The sequence below is a fragment of the Dermacentor albipictus genome, chromosome 9, assembly GCF_038994185.2.
Source record: "Dermacentor albipictus isolate Rhodes 1998 colony chromosome 9, USDA_Dalb.pri_finalv2, whole genome shotgun sequence".
In the NCBI taxonomy this organism is placed as follows: Eukaryota; Metazoa; Arthropoda; class Arachnida; order Ixodida; family Ixodidae; genus Dermacentor; species Dermacentor albipictus.
The window spans coordinates 429773-453423 of NC_091829.1; the positions used below are offsets into that span (position 1 = coordinate 429773).

General features: G+C 48.5%; 2 protein-coding genes across 5 annotated transcripts in view; one reads left to right on the forward strand and one right to left on the reverse strand.

Moving 5' to 3' along the window:
- The first annotated feature begins 1440 nt into the window (after positions 1 to 1440).
- On the forward strand, positions 1441 to 5534 carry LOC135909207 (neutral amino acid transporter B(0)-like). Its single transcript, XM_065441067.2, has 4 exons — positions 1441 to 2269; positions 2318 to 2560; positions 4002 to 4454; positions 4625 to 5534. The coding sequence occupies exons 1-4, from the start codon at positions 1743 to 1745 to the stop codon at positions 4725 to 4727; spliced, it is 1326 nt and encodes a 441-aa protein (XP_065297139.1). The 5' UTR covers positions 1441 to 1742; the 3' UTR covers positions 4728 to 5534.
- Positions 4737 to 23651, reverse strand: part of LOC135909208 (zinc finger Ran-binding domain-containing protein 2) — a 119625-nt gene continuing 100710 nt past the window's right edge. For 3 of the 4 annotated variants that reach the window (XM_065441069.2, XM_065441072.2, XM_065441071.2), the window contains 2 exons: positions 18902 to 19053; positions 4737 to 4804 (listed from right to left, as the gene is read on the reverse strand). In XM_065441069.2, the coding sequence (XP_065297141.1) occupies positions 4737 to 4804; positions 18902 to 19053 (220 nt within the window). The remainder of the gene's footprint in view (positions 4805 to 18901; positions 19054 to 23651) is intronic. The other variant, XM_065441070.2, reaches the window with a different exon arrangement.

Here is a 23651-nt window from a genome sequence, read left to right on the forward strand (position 1 = left end):
GCGCGCCCGCCGTGCCATGTTCAAGGGGCTTTAGCCGTACTCATGTAGGGTGGCTGGAACGGGGCTCTAACTCGTGCGGGTGCTGTCGCGTCAGCGGTGGTGCGGGCGTTCGCCGCCTGTCATGCTTTCGCGAACTTCACTTTCTAGTTCAGACTTCCCCCATTCAATATGGAAATCAATTCAATTAAATTCAAAAAACGCGCCACGCGGTTCCAGCTTTATGCCGAAACATCCTTAAGATAAAATGTACAGACGTTAGAAATGACACATGCAGATTGAAAAAAAAAATCAGGGCAGTTTTGTAATGGGATTGTAATGTCTCTACACATTGGACAATGCCGTTTTTCTTTCTTGATGTATGATGCAAAAACAAAAAAAGACCACACACGACAACTACTGCCAAAATGATTGGTCTTATTCCTATCACATATGTGGCTCCTATCCACTATGGGGGACTGGCCACCAAATCGACTCGCCCAGCTGTCGGCCTTTCTGAAGGCCGTTTTCCCCAACATGTCGGGACAGCTTCTAGACGATGCAATAGCTCCGATATTGGTAATCCAACAGTTTCATGTCGTAAAGCACGCGATCATTGGTCGCGGCTGATTACGATACTTTATCCGGTCACCCACACCCCTCGCCAATAGTTTAAATCATCGGCCTATTTCTACGTCCACTGCAGAATGAAGGCATCTACCAGCAATCTCTCATCACCTCTATCTTGCGCCAGCCGATTGCAAGTTGCGCCCGCAAGTTCCCCAAATTTCATCGACCTACTTAATTTACCGCCGTACTCGAATGAACTTCCGAATTCCCTTAGTACCAATTCTCTAATGGAACATCGGTTATACGCCCTACACATTACATGGCCTGCCCAGCACCATTTTTTATTGCGATTATACGGACAATGCAAGCGAATTTTTGCCGTCGTCGTCGCCGTGAGGTTCCGCATATGTATGTTATACACCATGCGATATACGCGGGTTATAATGCCACACCATTCTATCACTAAAGTTGCTCATACCAGTGGAGGTATTCTGTAAGTCCACCAAGTGGACTGTCCATTTTGGTCGTTCCCGATTGGCTAGGGCCACTCGTCGCCTCCTCGCTCGTACAGCTACATCCAATCACCAGCGGCCGATATGGACAGACCACTAGGTGGACTCTTACAGACTATGCCCCCTCCCCCTGCCCCGTCTCACATTCATGACAAAAAATTTTTTCGTAATTTTGAGAATGGCAGCCCAGGAACAAATGCCATTAAACAAAACACCCACACTCTTAAACAAATGTACACCCTTTGGGGTGTATACTTGCCACACAACACTAAAAAAAAAGTTGAACCCTTTGGGCTGTAAATTTGCCACGCACCTATAATCGTCATCTGTCTTGCTTGCGTTCCTTTCTTAAAAACGCTGCTCTCGCTACTTTCCTATCGAGAATGCTCTGTTATGCTGATAACTCATGCCGTTGGCGACTTGGAAGTACCGGGCTCGCAGCTTTAAAGAAAGGAAACGCGGGCTAGATGACGATTATCGTTGTGTGGCAAGATACGACCCGAAGGGTGTAATTTTGTAAAGTGTGCACAACGATGCACTTTATCTCAAATCTTCCCAGGCTTAATTAAAAGTTCGAAACAATAACAGAGCTCGAACCTGAATATGATTACATTATTTTGGCGCGGCTATGCACTACCTGCGGGATAGACCCAGGAAAGAGCGGCTGCTCGACGGCATGCTCGCATGGCGCGTCACCTCTTCCTGCTTATTGACTTGATTATATACCGGGTGTGTCTGTGTGACGGGTGTGTCTGTGATGACAATCGCCTGCCGCGCAGTGCGATTGGCGCGAAGCGCGCTCCGAAGTATGGCTGCACGCAGCCCATGGCCAGCGGCAGCAGCCTAGACACCAGCCAGAACAACATGGTGTCGTCCGCGACGTGCGCCCACAAGTGCCGACGCAACCAAAAGCAGCAGACCGTTGCCCTGGCCGCGACGGTGGTCGGCCCGGCGATCGGCGTGTTGCTGGTCCCACGCGCTGTCCGGCGGCAGCTGGCCGTGCCGGGAGAGCTACTGCTACGGGTCTCCGCCGCCGCCACGCTGCCGCTGCTCGCCTGCCGGCTGCTGCTGGTACCGCCGTCCGGCCGGCTGCTGGCCGCTGCAGTTGGCCTGCAGCTGTCCGCCAGCATCATGGGCCTGCTGCTCGCCAGCTGGGCACCATCGACAACCGGGTCGGCCGAGCCAAAGGTCGAGCCGCTCGACTGGTTTAGGTGCGGCCGTTCCTAGGGCAGGGCGCAGCTCTAAAATGCGCCGCGCAGGAATGCGGTACCCGACAACCTGCTGCAGTCGTTCGTGCTCGAGGCGGGGCAGCGGGAGCCAGGCCGCAACCCGACCTACCAGGCGGAGGTGCGCGGCGACCGCGGCAACTTGCTGGGCGTAGCGTCGGCGTCGGCACTGCTGGGATGTGCGCTGGCGCGCCAGCGTGGAAACCGGGCATTGCGCACACTACTGGCCGACACGGGGGACTCGCTGGCGCGGCTTCTCAACGGCCTGCTCGCATGGTGCTATTCCCGCTCATCGAGCTCGTTATATATTGGGTGTTTCCATGAAAACTAAGTAAAACTTTCAAAATAGCCGTTTCGTACCAAAAGTACATGCCGTCAGCGGCGGCGACCATGGGGTGATACGGGGTAATTAGTTGCGATTTAACAGAAATATGATTAACCTTTGAACTTCTGACCTGAAAAAGAAAATGCGCTTAACCGCATACGTTCCCAGAACTGCTGACCTTGAGGGACGCGGCTACGCGTGCGCTGCAGCCTCCGATCAGTTTCAGTTTCGCGCGCTCCGATAGCCGAAATTCGCCGTGACAAAGTTCCGCAGGTAATCGCTCTTTCCACATTCAAAAGTTGATATAGCTTGTACGGAGAGCTCGCTTCAATTTTTCCGTTACGAAGTGCCCGCTGAAACAAAGTGTAAAGGCTAAACCCCACGAGTGCGATTTTGAGCGCGACAAGCGACGGCTTCGAGCGACAAAACGGGCCGTCGCTTGAACGGATCGCTCGGTTCTAGAAATCTAGAATTTGTCGCTCGTCGGCCAGAAGTGCTATGGGCGACTATTTAACAACGCGAAGCCGAAACTGGATGTAAATCCCTCAAGTACTACAGATTGTCGCACGGAAGGAGCAAATTTACGATTAAATTTTTATACGTGCAAGGATAAGAACCTTACTGCAAGACCCTAAGAAATGTTTTATGCTCTTTTTTACAGTAAAATACATCACTTTAAATTAATAAAGCACGCGTGACGCTAGTTTCGGCGCATATATTGCTGCCCTCACACCGGCAACACCGGGGAGACGTCGCTCAAAATCGTCGCTCGCATGGGCTACGACTTGTAGGCGACGAGCGAACACGACTGCCACCTCCATCGTATGTGTGAAGTGATTTTTAAAGAGAAATGGAAGAGATAAGTGCAGTGCCGTAACTGTCTCTCACAGGAGGACACCTCAACAGCACTGCACGGGGAAAGGGGTGTGGGGAGAAAAAGATGGAGATAGTGACCGGAAGTAAAAAGGAGAGACCGGAATAGCAAAAAAGAAAAGACGACAATGTAGCTAAGCGAACCATCGTATCGTATCCATCGTATCGCTATCGCATGCAAGGTCGCTTGCATGGGGTTTATACTGCTGCAACTATATACCTCTTATTACACGTCACCCTATGGCCGCCACCGCCATCGTATTTTTTATCTTTTCTAAATGGCTGTTTTTATCAAAACTTGTTGCTGAGCTAGTCGATTCATGATTTCAAAACAAAGGTTACGGCGCTAAGCAGCCGAGGACAAAGTGAGACACAAACGTCATTACGGGCGCCCGTATATGCTGTTTGGCTCTGACTTCGTCGTCGTCCGCTTGGCGCCGTAACCTTTATTTTGAAAGCTATTTTTATATTTAACCTTCGTGGAAACGCCCTGTACACCGCATAATCAAACTGCTGCAGGGCATGCCCTCTGGGCGCCCTGTCACTGGCGCTGCGAGTGGCCGACGAGGAGGCGGCGTGGTGGGGGGGCGGTGCCTCTTTGGCCGCGGCGGGCGTGGCGCTGCACGCCTTCCTTGTGGCCGTCCTGGTGGGCGCCACCGCATCACGCCGCGACCTGCAGCGGTTGCTGGCCGCGCTACCGTGGCCGCTGTGCGTGGCCGCCGTGGCCGGGTCCAGCTGGCACGCGCTGCCTGCCGCCCTGTGCGCGCTGCAGCAGCGCGAGCCCACCACGGCCGCCCTGTTGGTGGTGCACTGCGGCAGCGCGCTGTGCAACATGCTGCTACTGACTCCCGCCATGCTCCGGGGCAGGGGAGACGGCCTCCTCCTAGTGGTGGCCGACTCCCTGTTCAGCGTTGGCCGCGGAGACGGACCGCTCATGTATCTGGCCGGCCTACCCCCGCTGCCGGGCGCCATGTACGTAAGAAAGTGGGCCTCTTCGATTTGTCGTCTGGACTGTCCAGGACTGCTCGAGACGCCCATTGGCTGAAAGCATCGTCAGGCAGTCCGGGACTGTCAGGGACGGATAATCGAAGCAGCGAGCGCGCGTGTGTCCGACCACAATTACATGGCGAAAATCACTGCAGGCAACGGCTGGCCGCTCTGCACGACTTGTTCGGCTCGTGTGGGTGCTGCCTGTTGCTCGAGGCAGTCCAGCAGCCCGAGCGAACCCTCAGCGTCGTCCGTTAGCAGGACTGTTCAACGAGTCACCAGGGGGTCTCTGCTGCCACAGCTTTTATTTCCTGCCTCCTCAGTCCCGGATGTCCCTGCGCCAGCAGCACAAAACAGACGTCCGACGCTGCAGCTGTGTCTCAATCTTCGCGCAATTATTCTGCCACGCGCGTCATTAAAGACGAGAAGCACACAAGTTAAGCATGAGTGGACAGCATCACTGTGGACGAGATTAAAGAAGCACTGACATAACGTTTTAGACTTTGCATTTTTTGCGTCAAAGGAATGTCCTCAATCTGGAAAGCCTTGAAAAATAAAGGGAAGCACCAGAGCACGCTTAAATAATTTACAATAACTTTATTATATCCAAACCAGTTTTGAGTTTGTTTCCCAGGTTGTGTGCGCATCATGACGCAGGAGGAGTTCACGTGGAAACAGAACATTGTGGCGTTTTGGCCATAGAGATAGTATCTGACTGACTCTTTAGCACAAGCTGGGCTAAGAAAGTGGCAACCGCAAGGACGCCACCTTGTTGCTACCTGTCAATCGTAACATAATTTTAAACAATGATGCAAGAACAAGCACTTATGCACAGCATTTACGTATGGACAATGTCCAAAGTTCATTCCACATATTTTTGAGAAAGATCCAATGGCTATACATAAAATTTTGATGTAAAATTTACGGTGCTGCTGCTGGGCCCATCTCCTGCTCCTAAGTGACCTCTGTCTGCGTCCTGACATCATACACACAGCCGAAATAGACACTGGCTCATAAAGAAAATATTACAGTAACTTATTTAGGGTGCTCTGAGGCCAGCCAGTATTGTTTAAAGTGTTTTGAGCTCAAAGGCCTTCGTTTAACAGACAAAAAAACAAAAAAGGAAAACGACATGTTTCATGCAGAGCTCACACAATAGGAACTGAAAGCAGCGTGTGAAAGGCTTCACAACAGCTCAAATCAACTTAATCTAGTAACGATGCTCAACCCCTCATTGCACGTGGTCTCATCCTGCCATACCAGGTGTCTGCATCGCTTGGCATAAGTGCCAAGCTATTAACGGCCTGACCCAGCATTTTTGTTGCAGCATGCATATCTGGGCGAGCTGCCATGAACATGTACAGTCGCGGTCAAAAATACGCGGCCCACGGCTCCAGTCGGCGGAGCGGCCGCGAGCCGCACCGCGGCGCTCGCGTCGGCGCTGCGAGAGTTTGCGCTCTGACGACAGGTATCTCCCTCGCTATCTCGAAACAGCTGAACGATGCACTTGAACTTTATCAACCGTGTTACGTATCCGCCCGAGAGCGAGGGAGATACCTGTCGTCAGAGCGCAAACTCTCGCAGCGCCGACGCGAGCGCCGCGGTGCGGCTCGCGGCCGCTCCGCCGACTGGAGCCGTGGGCCGCGTATTTTTGACCGCGACTGTACTTCATTGCAGTGCAAAAAGGTGGAGACAGCCATGGTGTTAAATTCTTTTACTCCATCTAAGTCTTTTCACATGGCAACTAAGTATGCTATAATTTTTGATCCCGTTGAAATCCTAGAACGACCCCCACCTTCAGCTAAACATTTTTATGCAATTTCACATGCACTAAAGGCCCCTATGGTAGAGCTACAACAACAGCTACAATAAAACACACGGAAATACCACAGGATCGCATTAGCTAAGCCTTTGGTCGCTATTGCCACCACCTTTCCTCTTTTCTTTTTTAAGGAGGCCATTTTCCCACCTGCCTTACTTTCTTGACAAGACCATGTAACAAGCTTAAGTAAGAAATACAACAATTTCATTACGTATATTAACAAGGCAATTCTTCTTTTTAATTTTGGTGACGTCATGGTAAGAGCACCGTACAATTCCTGTTGATTAACGGTACTACTACTGCCATTCATCAGGGGATGGAAATTTAATTTTTTTTTCATGAACCTTTTTTTGCCTTGCACATTTATGTAAAGCTATTTTCAGTATACAGATTTTGTTCAGTTTTTCAGTAATGCAGAGTGCCTCTGCAGGCCAGTGGATGACAGACTTATACTATTCTTATACTACCCCATTATCAATGAAAGTACCATTTTCGGATATGCTATGCAAAATTGACCTTTTAATGTGATTTTGATAATTAATGTGAGCTTCAGAATTGTAAGTACTTAAGTTTGTTAGCACAGCATTACAAAAATTCGTAATGCAGAAGTGCAAGAAAAGAAAAAGAAAATGCAAATGCTAGCAGAACCGAATTGAACTGACGGAAGTTGCTAGGGAAATTCTGCAGGCACGAATATTATGCCTGCGGCTTGCGAACGAGTTTATTTCTTGATCGCACACAATAAATGCAATAAAGCAATGACACACATCAGCTGCATATGGGTATAAAGAGAAGGAAATGCCACAACTACAGCACGTTCACGCTAGGTTCCGATAAGAAGCATATGCATGCTGATAACACAGGGCACGCAGACACAAGAGTCTCAAGATCTTTAGATCTCTAGAGTTTCCACAATTTCTCTTGTCAACTGATCACCAGATCTGCACAGAATGCAAATTTTTTTTTCCAACAAAGGTGTGCAGTCGCAGCTTCTACAGTACAGGATTAGATGTCCAGAAACTAGAGGTATAGAACAGCGTCTCATGCCTTACGCACGTTAAACCCAAGCACCTTTGCGGAACATTATCGTACACATCCGTTTAACACTATTAGCTTAAAGGGGCCTTGAAACACTTTTCGAAAGATTGGTCACGAGATCAAGCAGAGTAGCCGCCTGGTGGGCACTTGAAGCACAAGCAATGCGGATTGTGCTGCGCACCATCTGCTAGCCGCTACATGGTTACGTGTGCATGTATGGTGTGAATATCTCTAAAGATTGTTTCTTCTGTGGTTGTAACACAGTAATAAACACTAGTCTTCATTTTCTGAGGATGTACTTTGCCTTGCGCTATCATCTTTGCACTGTAGCAAGATCAGTGACTACCCATATAGAGCATGCGATGTGTGATTGTTCCATCCTTTGCTCACAGCAATCTATAAATTTTATTGTCGCTTCATGCTTCATGTACATCACAAAGAGCATTTTACCTCAGTTTAGGCAGATGAAGTGGTAGCAATGAGACGTGAATGCCGAGACACACTTTAGTCATGCTGTCACAATGTGATGAATACTCCACAATCTCGGCGATACCACGAAGCATGAACGGGATGGCATGAACATCACTCAGCAGTAGAAAAAAACAATTGTAAGCATGCACTCATGTGATTACCACATCGTACACTTTATATTACGATAACTGCATTATGATAACTGCATGACTCTCGCTTAGTGAGTATGCAACCAGAGATGTCCTTATAATATGTGGTTCTGATGTCATTACGGTGACTTCAGTTTGCCTCGCAATTAAATTGTTAGCTTTTGTACTTATTTTCTGCTACAAAATCAATGCTAAAATAAGGTATGTAAATAAGGCATGATCATATGTGGCATGGCGGTCTACAGACGTAGGACGTCATAACACGCACCAAATTGAAAGGCGGCTATTATAATTTCCTCTTGCTCTTCATTGTGGCGTTAGCTTGATGCAAGAGTGGCCATTAGTAGCTGAAATTAGCAAACCTAATGATTCTAGCTCCTCAAATAATTAGAACTTTGTCACATCACTGTCATGTGCGTAGTCATGCAATGGCAATAAAAACATTTTTGTCTGAAGAAACCCGATGATATTAACGTACTGTCACTCACTGCAGTTGACTAGCTTGCCTACCCGAACTCATTCACTGTTTGCATTTCACAGCGAATAAAAAAAAAATGAAGATACATGTGTATAATTGGTGATGTAGTGCGCATTAACTTGCTAATTTACCTTTATTTATAGAAATACAAACATTTTTAAACCAGTGCGAAAATTCGCAAAGAATGTGGCAATTATTAATTTGAGCAAAAATATTAAGAGAGGGTGGAACGCAAGGAAAACCTGCACGAAAAGCCCCAAGTGCCAAAGCAGAGGCTGTCTCGTGGAGTGCCAGTTCCCTGCTGAATGACAGTTCGCACTTCTTTTAAGTAAATAAAACATCTTGTGCATTTCGTGCAAAAATGAGGCATTGAGGCAATGAGGCAAAAATGAGGCAAATGAGTCTATTGACCTTCGCCGGAGCGAAGGTCAATAGAGGAGAAATAGCGAGCACCGTGGAGGAAGTCAAGGGCGTCATCACTCCGAGGTAGGGGATACACGTCCCTTTTGGCAACTCTGTTAAGGTGCCGATAGTCTACACAAAAGCGCCATGAGCCATCCTTCTTTTTGACCAGTACAAAAGGTGACGCCCATGGACTATATGATGGTTCAATAATGGTCTTGGCAAGCATTTTGCGAACTTCTGCGTGAATAACGTGACGCGCAGCTGGTGACACTCGATACGGACGGCGATGAATAGGAGGGGCATCGCCGGTATTAATGCGATGTTTGACAGCGGTAGTTTCGGCCAAAGGACGATCGTTAAAGTAAAAAATATCGTGGTAGGAAAACAGAATGCGGTAGAGTTCACGAGCGTGCTCAGACAGCAAGTCGGGCGCAATCATTTTCTGTAAGTCAGCGATGCTACAATTGGCCGACTGTGGTGGTAGAGGAGCATCGGATGAAGTGTCGTCTACTGCAATGGATGCTACTGAGTGATCCTCGAATGAGCAAAGCTGGGCCAGAGACAACCCGCGTGGCAGCACTTGCGTCGTCAAGCCAAAGTTGACCACTGGCAGGCAGACGCAATTCGCTGTAATAGATAAAACAGTATGAGGTACTGTGCTCCCGTGTGTAAGGAGGACGTCTTGCATAGGAGCCGTGATGTAGTGACCGTCGTGGACTGGTGGGGATGACACTAGGTTAACGTAGGTCAGCGCCGAAGGTGGCAAGCGAACGAAGTCGACAGAACTGAGGCGACTGGGGTATGGTTCAGCAGGATCCAGAACAGGCAGGTCAAGGCAGAGAGTACTGGCGGAACAATCGATGAGAGCAGAATGTGCGGAGAGGAAGTCTAAGCCGAGGATGATGTTGTGGGGACAGTGGGCGATGACTGTGAATAGCACGATTGTTGAGCGATCGGCGAAGGAGACGCGGGCAACAGGTGTCGTGGTGGGCGTGATAATTTTCTTGAGCCGGTTGCGAAGGTCAGCGCTCATTATGGACAAATGCGCCCCAGTGTCTATGAGCGCAGACACAGAAACACCGTCAACTTGCACGTCAAGAAGGTTCAGATGAGTGGGCAATGTCAGTAGAGGATTTGGCGGCGTAGGGAGCAATGCAGTGTCACCTCGAGGCACTGCACCGTCTAGTTTTCCGGCTGGGAGCGGCGTCCGAAGGGAGTCGGCAAATAGGAGCGACGGGGCTGGGGAGAGCGAGATTGTCGTCGACGGGGCGAAGGTGAACGAGAATAGGAGCGGTTCGGTGCAGGAGAATGAGCGGCGGCATTATCAAAGCATGCGGCATAGGGACGAGAGAGGCCACCTGGGGGGCGAGAGTAGGCAGTATAAGTAGACCGGGTCGGGGAACTCCAGCGACTGCGACAGTGCCGAGAAATGTGCCCGATTCGATGGCAGTGGAAACAAATGGGCTTGTCGTCAGCAGTGCGCCATTCAGATGGGTTGCGGAAACGTGGGGGGTAAGAAGATGCGGGACGGGGCGGAATCGAAGAAGCCGGACGGGTATCAGGACGACGGGCCGAGCAGATGGTGTGAAGACCCACGTTTTCGAACTCTTGGCGGACAACTGCCTGGATCAGTGAGACTGTGACTGCAGATGTGTTGGTGGGACTGGAGTCGAAGGCGGCCGGATAGGCGGCCTCGATCTCACGCCGGAAGATCCTGGTAACATCGGCAGTGTTGTTGGGACGAGGAGTGTTGGCACAGGAAGATGTCGCTGGGGTGTAGGGCAGACGGGCAAACTGCTGGTCAATACGTCGGCTTTTAGCGAGTTCTAGGCGGCAGCACTCTTTTATAACAGCATCCACCGTCGCTACGTTGTTGCAAACGAGCAAGCTCAAGGCGTTATCGGCAATGTCTTTGAGGATGTGGGCAACCTTGCCTGACTCAGTCATGAGGGTGTCAACTTTGTGGCACAGAGCCAAGACGTCCTGAATGTACGTGACATAGGGCTCTGTTGACGTCTGCACAAGGCCAGAAAGCGCCTTCTGTGCGGCAAGCTGGTGACCGTAGGGGTTGCCAAACAAGTCTTGAAGCTGTGTCTTAAGTGAATCCCAACTGGTGAGCTCATCTTCATGCGTGCGATACCAAACTCTAGGTGTGCCACTGAGGTAAAAGCCTACGTTGGCGAGCATAATAGCAGGTTCCCACCGTTTATTGTGGCTGACGTGTTCATACAGGCTGATCCAGTCAATGACGTCTTCCCCATCTTTGCCCGAGAATACGCCAGAATCATGGGGAGCGGGGAGAGTGATGTAGATCGTCGAAGTGGCAGCAGGTGTCGTCGCCGGCGGAGTCGGATTGTCGTCGCCGGGAGCCATGAAGGAAGGCTCAACGTACCGTCCACTGCGAAGTTCGGTGACAAGGTACAGGGAACGTCCACCTCCACCAGATATGTTACGTAGGAAGACGCAGACGAAAAGCTATGTACAAGTATATTTACAAGAAAATACGCTGCGCTTGGCCAAGAGGCAACAGCCCGCGCTAGCTTCTAATCGTCGTCGTCGTCTTCACACTGCTCGCCTTTTCGTGATCGCACATATTGTTCCGTAGCTATATGATTACAATTATACAATTACATGATTATCTTGCTAGTGTCTTTACTGATTATGCAGCTTGGGCTAGGGTATGTGAACATGCCTGGCTATACCTCCAGTTATGTTCCACTGGGTAGGTGCCCAAATATACAAGCAGAATAAGAAGTAAAGATGGTGTGGTGGCTCTGGTGCGCCGCAGCACCGACGACAAAGAGTATGGCACAAGAGAACACCTCGACAGTGTGCACACTGTTAGCACTAAATCAGTTCTTGCCTAGCACTCCACGAGTCTCATCGTTTTAATGCGATGGCGTTACGGGCCTCGTGTGACAAAAAATCTGATGTCGGCGTCGGACATTGCTTGGCGAAAAATCATTCTGAACCACAACCACGGCATTACTGAACTAATTGATTCCTCAAAGTAAAATACATCAGAAAAATTGTACGTCCTAAACACAACATACAGACATCATAGCGTCGGAGTTTAATTTGTATATACCAGAAAACATAATTCTGAAACTCAAACACAAACCCCTTTTCAAGTGGCACAGTCCGCTCGGTTCCTTGCAACAACACCATCACACTCGCCTTCGTGCATTTACAAGAAAGCTGCGGTTGCCAGGAAGTGCGACAAGCAGTCGGGTATCTTTGAAATCGATCGCGTTCCACTCTTCACAGGTGTAGCTCAAGTGTCCTCCAAATTTTTTTTCTACACAATGTTGACCCAGAATGGAACACCACAAGGTTCTCCTTGCAAGTTCCAGGGCTGACCTTCCTCAATGGCTACTTGTCAACGCTTGTGCCATCTTCCTGCATCATTTCTATGTGCAAAACCTGGACCTCTGGTTCATTCAAGCATCCAGGGAGCTTTGATCTTGGCAATATCACATCGCAGCAAGCATGGTTCAGCCATCTTTGGTCACGACTGTGTGACACTGCCTGCTGCGTGTCATTCATGAGGCACACCCCAAGCATATGCAGTTTTGTCGCCATTCATCCCAAAGGCGTGTTTCAGCACGCTTCAGTAGTGCCCGTCCCCCCACTTTGTGCCTTTTAATGTGATTAGCATTGCACTTCATTCGCCTGCGTCTCTGTTTCCTTTTTTAAAAAATTTTTTTGCCTGTGTAAAACTCAGCACAATGTAATCATGATGATACTTCAGATACCTCGGGCATTTTTCGCTGTCTGTTTATCAGTCTTCCTATCTGCGTCTCTAATTGCTATGACGCCAACTTGGGTCACTAGGTAGTCTGTAGTGTAATCAGAGAGCGTTGGGCTGCTGTGCTGAGGAAACTGAGTTTGAAACCAACCACCAGACCAACTTGGGCCACTGGATATGCGACAATGGGTATGTGCTGCTCCTCAATAAACCTCTTTCACGCCAAATTTGATTGCAGGGTATATGGCACTGGGTATGTGGTGCTCATCAATGAAACTGTCGCAGCACCAATGTGCTGACATTCCGACAACGACAAAGTCCACTAAGGTATTGCGTACTTGCATTTTAATGTGGCAGCATCTTTTTTCTGCTCCGCCACAGTGGTGACAATGGACCATGGAAAAATGCATTCCAGAAGATTGCTACGGGCACTCAACAAGCACCAAGTAAGCCAAAAACCTGGACCCATCTATTATTATGGCATTCTGACTGCAAGAAACCTCCGTGTACTACATCTTAAAACCACTGCAGCTCCCCAAGTTCTGGCCTGGAAGCTTTATTATCTGGCTTTTCAAACTGGGGGCAAGTTTATATGTCTATAGCACCACATCGCAGCAAGACAAGTACCAAATACTGGTAGCCATGCTTCTGCCTGTTCTGCACCGGCATGTCCCACGTCCAGGGCCCCAGGCTTACCACGTGCTGCGGACCTTCATGCCGGCCCTACGAGAATGGGAAGTGCCACAACACATTCTCGCAGCTGTGAAGTCACAACTCCAGGTACTTTTGACCACCACAGCGCCAGCTATGTTGAGTGCTACCCGAATGGCAACTACTCCTCGCAGTCTGTCACTTCTACCACAGTCTACCTGATTTTTGTATAGCTCCAAGTGTTTCCCCGGCATCGCCTTCCAAGAATGTGTCAGCCAAAACTGCACCCAGGTCCCTTCCTCCCTTCCCCTGCACTTCCCTAGTCTCCTGAGCTGCCTCAGTCGACATTTCACCAGGGTGACACACCTCACACTCAGCCCATTACAATCACAGCCGACTTTCAAGGTGTCCCACTTCAGCACCCAGAACTTGCAACGTGAAAAGCCAAACCCTCTCAAGCTTCGAGCCCTATCAGTGGCTTCAGCGTTGCTGAAACCGACTCACTGTACACTGGTGTGAACGGAAGGGCAGAAGTGGCTGCCCACGATTCACCGTGCCTGTCCTGTCATTTGGTTGACTCACCGTGAAACCACGACCTCCACCCTCATCATCATCATCATCATCAGCCTGGTTACGCCCAGTGCAGGGCAAAGGCCTCTCCCATACTTCTCCAACAACCCCGGTCATGTACTAATTGTGGCCATGTTGTCCCTGCAAACTTCTTAATCTCATCCACCCACCTAACTTTCTGCCGCCCCCTGCTACGCTTCCCTTCCCTTCAAATCCAGTCCGTAACCCTTAATGACCATTGGTTATCTTCCGTCGTCATTAAATGTCCTGCCCATGCCCATTTCTTTTTCTTGATTTCAACTAAGATGTCATTAACTCAAGTTTGTTCCCTCACCCAGTCTGCTCTTTTCTTATCCCTTAACGTTATAGCCATGGTTCTTCTTTCCATAGCTCATTACGTCGTCCTTAATTTAAGTAGAACTCTTTTCGTAAGCCTCCAGGTTTCTGCCCCGCACGTGAGTGCTGGTAAGACACAGCTATTACACAGTTTTCTCTTGAGGGACAGTGGCAACCTGCTGTTCATGATCTGAGAATGCCTGCCAAACGCACCCCAGCCCATTCTTATTTTTGTGATTATTTCCGTCACATGATCCGGATCTGTCGCCACTAACTGCCCTAAGTGGATGTATTCCCTTACCACTTCCAGTGGCTCACTACCTATCGTAAACTGCTGTTCTCTTCCGAGACTGTTAAACATTACTTTAGTTTTCTGCAGCTTAATTTTTAGACCCACCCTTTGGCTTTGCCCCTCCAGGTCTGTGAGCATGCATTGCAGTTGGTCCCCTGAGTTACTAAGCAAGGCAATATCATCAGCGAATCGCAAGTTATTAAGATATTCTCCATTAACTCTTATCCCCAGTTCTCCCCAATCGAGATCTCTGAATACTTCCTGTAAACACGCTGTGAATAGCATTGGAGAGATCGTATCTCCCTGTCTGACGCGTTTGTTTATAGGGATTTTGTTGCTTTCTTTATGGAGGACTACGGTGGCTATGGAGCCGCTATAGATATCTTTCTGTATTTTTACATACGGCTCATCTACACCCTGATTGCGCAATGCCTCCATGACTGCTGAGGTTTCGAATGAATCAAACGCTTTCTCGTAATCAATGAAAGCTATATATAAAGGTTGGTTATATTCCGCACATTTTTCTATCACCTGATTGATAGTGTGAATATGGTCTATTGTTGAGTAGCCTTTACAGAATCCTGCCTGGTCCTTTGGTTGACGGAAGTTTAAGGTGTTCCTGATTCTATTTGCAATTACCTTAGTAAATACTTTGTAGGCAACGGACAGTAAGCTGATCCGTCTCTAATTTTTCAAGTCTTTGGAGTCCCCTTTCTTATGGATTAGGATTATGTTAGCGTTTTTCCAAGATTCTGGTTCGCTCGAAGTCATGAGGCATTGAGTATACAGGGTGGCCACTTTCTCTAGAACAATCTGCCCACCATCCTTCAACAAATCTGCTGTTACCTGATCCTCCCCAGCTGCCTTCCCTCTTTGCATAGCTCCCAAGGCTTTCTTTACTTCTTCCGGCGTTACCTGTGGGATTTTGAATTCCTCTAGACTACTCTCCCTTCCATTATCATCGTGGGTGCCACTGGTGCTGTATAAATCTCTACAGAACTCCTCAGCCACTTGAACTATCTCATCCATATTAGTAATGATATTGCCGGCTTTGTCTCTTAACGCATACATTTGGCAATTCCTAGTTTCTTCTTCACTGTTTTTAGGCTTCCTTTGTTCCCGAGAGCATGTTCAATTCTATCCATATTATACTTCCTTATGCCAGCTGTCTTACGCTTGTTAATTAACTTCGAAAGTTCTGCCAGTTCTTTTGTAGCTGTACGGTTAGAGGCTTTCATACATTGGCGTTTCTTGATCACATCTTTCGTCTCCTGCGATAGCTTACTGGTATCCTGTCTAACGGAGTTACCACCGACTTCTATTGCAAACTCCTTAATGATGCCCACAAGATTGTCGTTCACTGCTTCAACACTAAGGTCTTCTTCCTGAGTTAAAGCCGAATACCTGTTCTGTAGCTTGATCTGGAATTCCTCTATTTTCCCTCTTACCGCTAACTCATTAATCGGCTTCGTATGTACCAGTTTCTTCTGTTCCCTCCTCAGGTCTAGGCTAATTCGAGTTCTTACCATCTTATGGTCACTACAGCGCACCTTGCTTAGCACGTCCACATCTTGTATGATGCCAGGGTTCGTGCAGAGTATGAAGTCTATTTCATTTCTAGTCTCGCCGTTCGGGCTCCTCCACGTCCACTTTCGTCTATCCCGCTTGCGGAAGAAGGTATTCATTATCCGAATATTATTCTGTTCTGTAAACTCTACTAATAACTCTCCCCTGCTATTCGGAGTGCCTATGCCTTATTCCCCCACTGCCTTGTCTCAAGCCTGCTTCTTGCCTACCTTGGCATTGAAGTCGCCCATCAGTATAGTGTATTTATTGATGGGCGACTCCACCCTCATGTCACATGTAAAGACGGCAACCAACTGACCAGAACCAAAGTCCGCAGAGCGGCTCGGCTCAACCGACTGCCATAATGCGAGACCGAAGGTCACGAGGATCAGCCATTCATCGCAGCCATTGCCACCTTTCCTAGCATCCACTTAAGAACTCATTCACAACAAGCCGAGTAACTACATGACACCCGGTGCTGTTGCAATGAACATGTCATGGCGACCACATGTGCAAAGACAACTTCCGCACGGCCAAGTATGCCTCGAGTGGTCTCCAGCATGTGCCCACACAACCTCTCAGTGGTTATGTTCAACCATCAGGCGAGCTACCATACCACGCACTTACCATACCATGCAATTTGACATTTAGGGAGAATGTAGGCAACATTACAGTTGCCGATTGATTTTCCGGACTCCAAAAATTCTGACATGCCCGATTATTCGGTCTGCTTTGCGGCACCGCCATTCTCCCCATAGACCATAATGTATAACAACTGCCGAAAGTTCGGACACCTTGCAACCTCTTGTCTGATTTTTCGGACACTCCTTGAGCCAACTCGGTCGAGAGCACCATGCACCGACTCTGACCGGTGCATGATTCGACTTGCTGAACGCCATTTTTGTTTTGAACGGAGCTTCCTTGCTGCCCCATGAAGTGGCGCTACTGGAAATCCCCGCTCATCATCATCGTTTCTGCCTGGTTCGATAGAGTGGCTCTGCAGCAGTTCTGGTTTCAGCTTAGTAAGCCATGTCAAGACAATCCAGCAGCTGATTTGTTTCTTCACGCACGAGGCTGCGAGTAGGCCACGTTTTTCGTTTGTGCAATTGGTGGCTCGCAGCTTTGTGCGCGAAGAAACAAATCAGCTGCTGGATTGTCTTGACATGGCTTACTAAGCTGAAACCGGAACTGCTGTAGAACCACTCTATCGAACCAGGCAGAAACGATGATGATGAGAGGGGATTTGCAGTAGCGCCACTTCATGGGGCAGCAAGGAAGCTCCGTTCAAAACAAAAATGGCGTTCAGCAAGTCGAATCATGCACCGGTCAGAGTCGGTGCATGGTGCTCTCGACCGAGTTGGCTCAAGGAGTGTCCGAAAAATCAGACGAGAGGTTGCAAGGTGTCCAAACTTTCGGCAGTTGTTATACATTATGGTCTATGGGGAGAATGGCGGTGCCGCGAAGCAGACCGAATAATCGGGCATGTCAGAATTTTTGGAGTCCGGAAAATCAGTCGGCTACGGTACTCCGGAAAACACAGCAAAAGATTATGGATACCGTATCAGACTGAAGCGCAGGCTTTCCACGCTGTGTAAATACTTCCTGGCCTTCAATGATATGCACATAATGCCTAAGTATGTACTTTGCATCAAACTGCAGCTCACAAATGGAATCAGTGGCATCCAAAAGGCCGATCGGTGTGGTGAAGATTGAGCTCCCGCACACGTCGCCTTTCTTCATGTTTAGGGACTCCAAAGAGCGAGAGCTTGGCCTGACCTTTCAATTTACTGTATACGGTTTTGCAACCCACTACACAACAGTAGTTCTTTCATCAAGGTGTGCTCGTCCTCTCATTCTTCGAACACTCTCCCAAGTCACCAAGTTACAAGACAAACCAGAGACATATGCGATGGCCGTCTGCGCACGTAGACATAGTGCAGACGGCATCGTTTGACGGAAGTGAGGAACCTCAATTTGTGGCAAAGCAGTGATTTCATTGTAAACTTCTTTTTCTGCACATACTAGGAACAAAAATTGACGTAAAAAAACATAAGCACGACGGTGTGTCGAGCAGATGACAACGTGTTGAGCAGATGACAGTTCGACGCCGTCGTAACTACCGTTGGTAGGCAGGATTCTGCCGGGCTGCCAAGGCACCGGATTGGCCGGAACATCAGAGGAAGGAGGGGCTTTAAGAAGAAGGCGACTGCAGCGCCGTCACAAATTTCAACGTTTTTTTGCTTCAATCTCGCCGCTTGCTGCGGCCTCCGTTGGAGGCCCCTCCCCCCCCCCCCCCTTCACTCCCCTATTCTAATGCACTCTACTTGGAACAAATGATTTAGTCCAAAAAATAGAACTTTGGGGCCTAACGTCATGCGAAAATTCAGTCGTGAAAATGCATTAGCTCTTTGGGAACCCTGATGGCGCATTTACAAAGTTCGGATGTTCCATCAAGTCCGAATTTCTTGAGTCCGAAAAGTCCGTCGGCGACTGTAGTTGGTTCTTGCATTTCTACGGGCAGCATCTTTTCCTGCTCCGCCGCGAAACTATTTGACACCAACTTGGGTACCTGTAAATGTAGCACTAGGTATGTGCCGCTCTTCAATCAGAAGAAAGATCCTTGAACATTTTTCAGGTGCTGGGCACAATCCAATCCACTCCATTTATATTTAGAGAATCTTCTCTGAATATATATTCACACACGCGCCATGCATATACTTTGCAGCGCTACAACTAGATGATGCAGCATGTTCGGTCGGAAATGCGAGAGGAACTCAGCTGCATACAGGATGCATGCATGACGTGTTACGGCGTCTGCAATACGATGTTGCTACACTGTTTCAATGCTAATCGCATTAACGTCAACATTCATCGCGAGATACATTCTGCCGGAAAATAATGTGTACATGCAAATAGGGCTACAGATTGGAGTGGCAGGCAACAGCTGCACATGCTCCCAGCCAGCGCAGCTGCTGCAAACCTGGACCTGGACGCTCCTCCAGCTGCTGCCTTTTCCTCCTGGAGCTGTTCCTCTTCTGGCTTGCCACTCGAGCCGGGGCTGCATTGCACAATGACCAAGTCAGCTGCTGCACAACCATATAAGCCGTATCTTTTACATGCCCTTGCTCACAGCTAATCCTAGTAGGAGACTCCAGGTTAAACAGGCACTAAAAGAAAATTTTCAGTCGAGATAGAGTCATAGAGTATTCGTCTAGAAATCTATCATTGTGTTCTGTATGCCAACATATCACCTTGATGAGAAAAACGCCAACAAGGTGAATGCTGGAGCCAACGTTTCGACAAGTGGACTTGTCTTCTTCAAGGTGACGTATGCTTTCCTCGCCACAGTATATGTAGGTGGGGTTCTTCTAAAGGGGAGAGGGTGTGAGGCGGGAGGATGTGGAAACGAAGAACAATTTGTTAGCGTGTCGAATTGAGAGTAAAGGAACCCTGTGTACAAGGTCAAAGCCAAGGCCCCCCCCACCCACCCCGGTCTCTCAACGCACGCGCATTAGCCAGCGTGTCAAGGGCGTCTGACACGCCAGCTGACAAAAAAAAGGGGGGGGGGAGGAAAGAGAAAAAAAGCGGGGGGGAGGGATACGCCAAGAAATCAAACTGAGTGTTGTTGCCTGTAGCTTGAAGTTTAGCATACCGAATAGATTCTAAAGCTCCCTTTGAAACGTTTATGCCTATTGGTTGCAATGTCTTGAACTTATGGATAAGGTATGATTCTCTGTATTTTCTTTCTCGTTCAGAACAGAAATTTGACTGTAAGATGTAAAGTTTAAGTTATGACCTGGTTGGTTGAAATGCTCGGCGATGGCTTTGGGAAGCTTTTAAGCTGTGTCCGCACGATGTCCGTTTAATCTGACGTTCATTGATTGTCCTGTTTCACCCATATATTGTTTCTTACAGAAAGAACATTGAAGCATATTAATCACATCCGAACTTGTACAAGTGAAGCTAGATTTGACTTCATGTGTATAACTATTTGCGGTGCCTGCAGGTTTTGCACCTAGGGCGACAACATGCTTTTATTATGGGGGAATGCTGTTGGCTGACTTTTGCGTGCACTAACATGTCTTTAAAGTTCTTGTTTCGGCGATAGGTAACCCTGGGTACATCCGGGAACACATTTCGCAGACGCTAGTTACTTGATAATATTGGGTGGTATTTTCTTAGGATGTTGTTTATGTTTCGGAGTGCATTAGAATATTTTGTTATAAAGGCCGGCGGTCTGTCAGGTTCTACTGTGGGCTGTCTCTTCGCCAATTCCGACTGTCTCTCCAATCTTGACACGGCATCATAAGCTCTCTCGAGAGCAACTTGGGGATAGTTCCTTTCTGCTAGCGTTGATGTAAGGTCATTTAGGTGGTGGATATAATCGTGCTCTTCGCTGCAGATTCTTCTTATGTGTTTCGCTTGTCTGACAAAAATTCCTTGCTTGCAATGTCGCGGGTGATGACTGTTGTAGTCTAAATATTGCTGGCTATCTGTAGGCTTCCGGTAAACTGTCGTTCTCAGTTTTCCGTTTTCTATGTAGACCGTTGTGTCCAGGAAGTTGATCTGACTAGGAGAGTGCTGAGCAGTAAATTTAATACTCGGGTGAAAGCGATTGAAATGGCTAATTAGGTCAGTTAAGGCGCTTGTGCCGTGTTCTCATATTATAAATATGCCGTCAATGTAACGAAGATAGGTGTGGGGTTTTAAAGGGTAGGATTTCAGCAGGTCTGCTTCAAGCTGTCCCATGAAAATGTTCGCATACGTGGGAGCGAACGGCGTACCCATGCTAGTGCCGAGAATTTGCAGGTAGTGTATAGAATCGAATTCGAAATAGTTGAGCGTGAGAACTAACCTAAGGAGCGATAAGTAAACTTCATGAGCGTGCGCCTGGGGATTGATTGCGAGGGATCTAAAAACAGCTTCGATTCCTTCACTCATGGGAATGTTGGTGTAAAGGGCAGAAACATCCAAAGTGACTAGAATAGCGCGGTCGGAAAGGATTTGGTTGGCATTGATGCCGTCGATAATATGAAGGAAGTGCGGCGTGTCTTGAACGAAAGATGGGAGGGTGGTGGGTATGTTTGACAGGTGGTGATTTAAGAATTTAGATAGTGACTCAGCAGGTGTGTTGTTATTAGACACAATAGGCCAACCTGGGATTTCGGCTGTAAATATTTCTTCGACCGGAACTTTATGTATTTTAGGAAGAAGATAAAAGCGTCCTGTTGTTTCGTTCTTGGGAATCATGAAGCGATATTCAGATCGCGTGATTAGTTCCCTGGACAGGAGCTCTGCTATTGCGCTTATCACGATATTGCTGTAATCTGAAGTTGGGTTAGAGTCGAGTTTTCTGTAATGGGTGGGGTGGCTCAGTTGTTTAGAGGCCTCATTCTTGTACTTTTCGATAGGCCAGATTACGATACTGCCACCTTTCTCTGCTGGTTTTTTACAATATTGTAACGATGTTAGTAAAACAACAATATTTATTAAAGGGGAACTTGTGCCCACAAGTAAAGGACACTGCGGTCGTGAAGGAATCCGCGGCAGTGGCGTTCTAAAACTCGGCTCGAACCGTCTTCCTCTTTCTCCTTGCATGACACCTCGTGCGCGTGGTGCCTGCGAGCCGGATCCAACTGGCTGCCCGTGCCACGAAGATCGCTGCCTGTTGTTGCTGAACCCCACCACTGTACGGCGTGCACAGTGCCCAATGCAAAGGGCGCGCAACTTGAATGTCACCAAGTTTGTTGTGGCATTATCCTCCTCCTTATCGCATCGGCCCGATGCGTGAGAGGAAGTAGGGGTTCCTGTGGGCTCTTTTTTTTTTTTCGTTCGTGACCTCTCCTGGTAGGGTTTCATGCAAACAACATGCACAACTTCTGTGGAGTTGCGCCGTCTTAGGCTCTCGTGTCCAGCAGATTTCACTTCATAAGTGACGTCGCTTATGCGCCGAAGTATTTCGTAAGGGCCGAAGTATCGGCACAGAAGCTCTTAAGACAGTCCACGGCGTCGCACTGGGATCCATACCCACACCTTGTCACCGGGCTGGTAATGAGCTTCACTAAGGCGCTGGTTGTACCGGCTGGAGTTGATGCGTTGTTGTCGGCATATTCGGTACCTTGCCATCTGTTGTGCCTCCTTGACTCGTTGCAAGAAATCATCTAGGTCAGATGAGTTATGGTTTTCTTCATCTAACGGCAACATAGCATTCAAAGTTGTGGTTACTGCTCGGCCGAATACAAGTTCAAACGGGGTGACTCGTGTTGTTTCCTGAACGGCCGTACTATATGCGAAGGTGATGTACGGCAAAATTTCGTCCCACAGCCTATGTTCAACGTCGACATACATCGAATGCATGTCGGTCAGTGTTCTGTTGAGGCGTTCAGTTAGACCGCTTGTATGGGGGTGGTACGCCGTAGTTTTCCTATGATCAGTATGTGTCATTTGCAACAAGCATTTCATTAGGTCCACAGTAAAGGCCGCTCCACGATCGGTAATAACAACTGTGGGAGCCTGAGCACGCTATTGTGGACAATGAATTTTGCAACTTCGACAACCGTTGCATTGTACAGGGAATAAGTTTCTGCGTAACGCGTCAGATAGTCCGTGGCCACAACTATCCACTTTTTGCCTAAAGATGATGTTGGGAAGGGTCCAAGGAGGTCCATACCGACTTGTTGGAATGGGGCTTTTGGTGGCTCTATTGGCTGGAGGAGGCCGGCCAGTTTTACGGATGGAGTCTTGCGCCTTTGACACTCGCGACAAGTCTTGACATAGTGCTGCACTGATGCTAATAACTTGGGCCAGCAGTATTTCAGACAAATCCTGGTGACTGTACGGCTCACGGCCATGTGTCCAGACGTCGGCTCATCGTGAGATGCATGCAAAATTTCTTCTCGCATAGATGTGGGTACTGTTGTGTCGGCAGCGGCAGGCAAGCGGGGGGCCCCGACCAGCGAACGCGCGGCTAACGCCGGCGCAGTGAAGGAGACTCTGAGCGAACTGCTCCCGATGAAAACCGGAACGAAGACTCAGCCACCCTCGGCCGTTTATTGCTAATAAAGGCTTCACACGCCAGATGACACCTCCCGATTGGTCCAATGCTCGTGACATGACAGAAGGGCGGAGCGCCATCTAGCTAAACAACTACAAAACATACATGTGTGATGACACATAGATCTGACAGGGGGCGACACTATACTACAGGTACGACAAGCAAAAACTTTGTCTCGCTGTTCTCGAAGTTTCTCTTGTAGAGGACACTTCCTCGCAGACAGAACGAGGATAGCCCTCTAGGGAAAATACGCGAGAGTTGAACGTCGTGTCCCTCCAGGCGCTGTATAAGTGGAAGCAATTCCGAGTCATCTCGTTGTTGTTGAGCAATTTGCGATGCGTCAACAATGCCAAGAAACAGGAAATCCTCTTTTTCTGACACAGTTGTCTCAAAGGGTGCGTGTGACAAGCAGTCGGGATCGATGTGTTTCCTCCAAGATCGGTATACGACAGTAATGTCATACTCTTGAAGCCTAAGGCTCCATCTTACTAGTCGTCCGGATGGGTCCTTGAGATTCGCCAGCCAGCAAAGCGAATGGTGATCGCCGACTGCTCTGAATGGTCTACCATAAAGGTAGGGCCGAAATTTACATATTGCCCAAA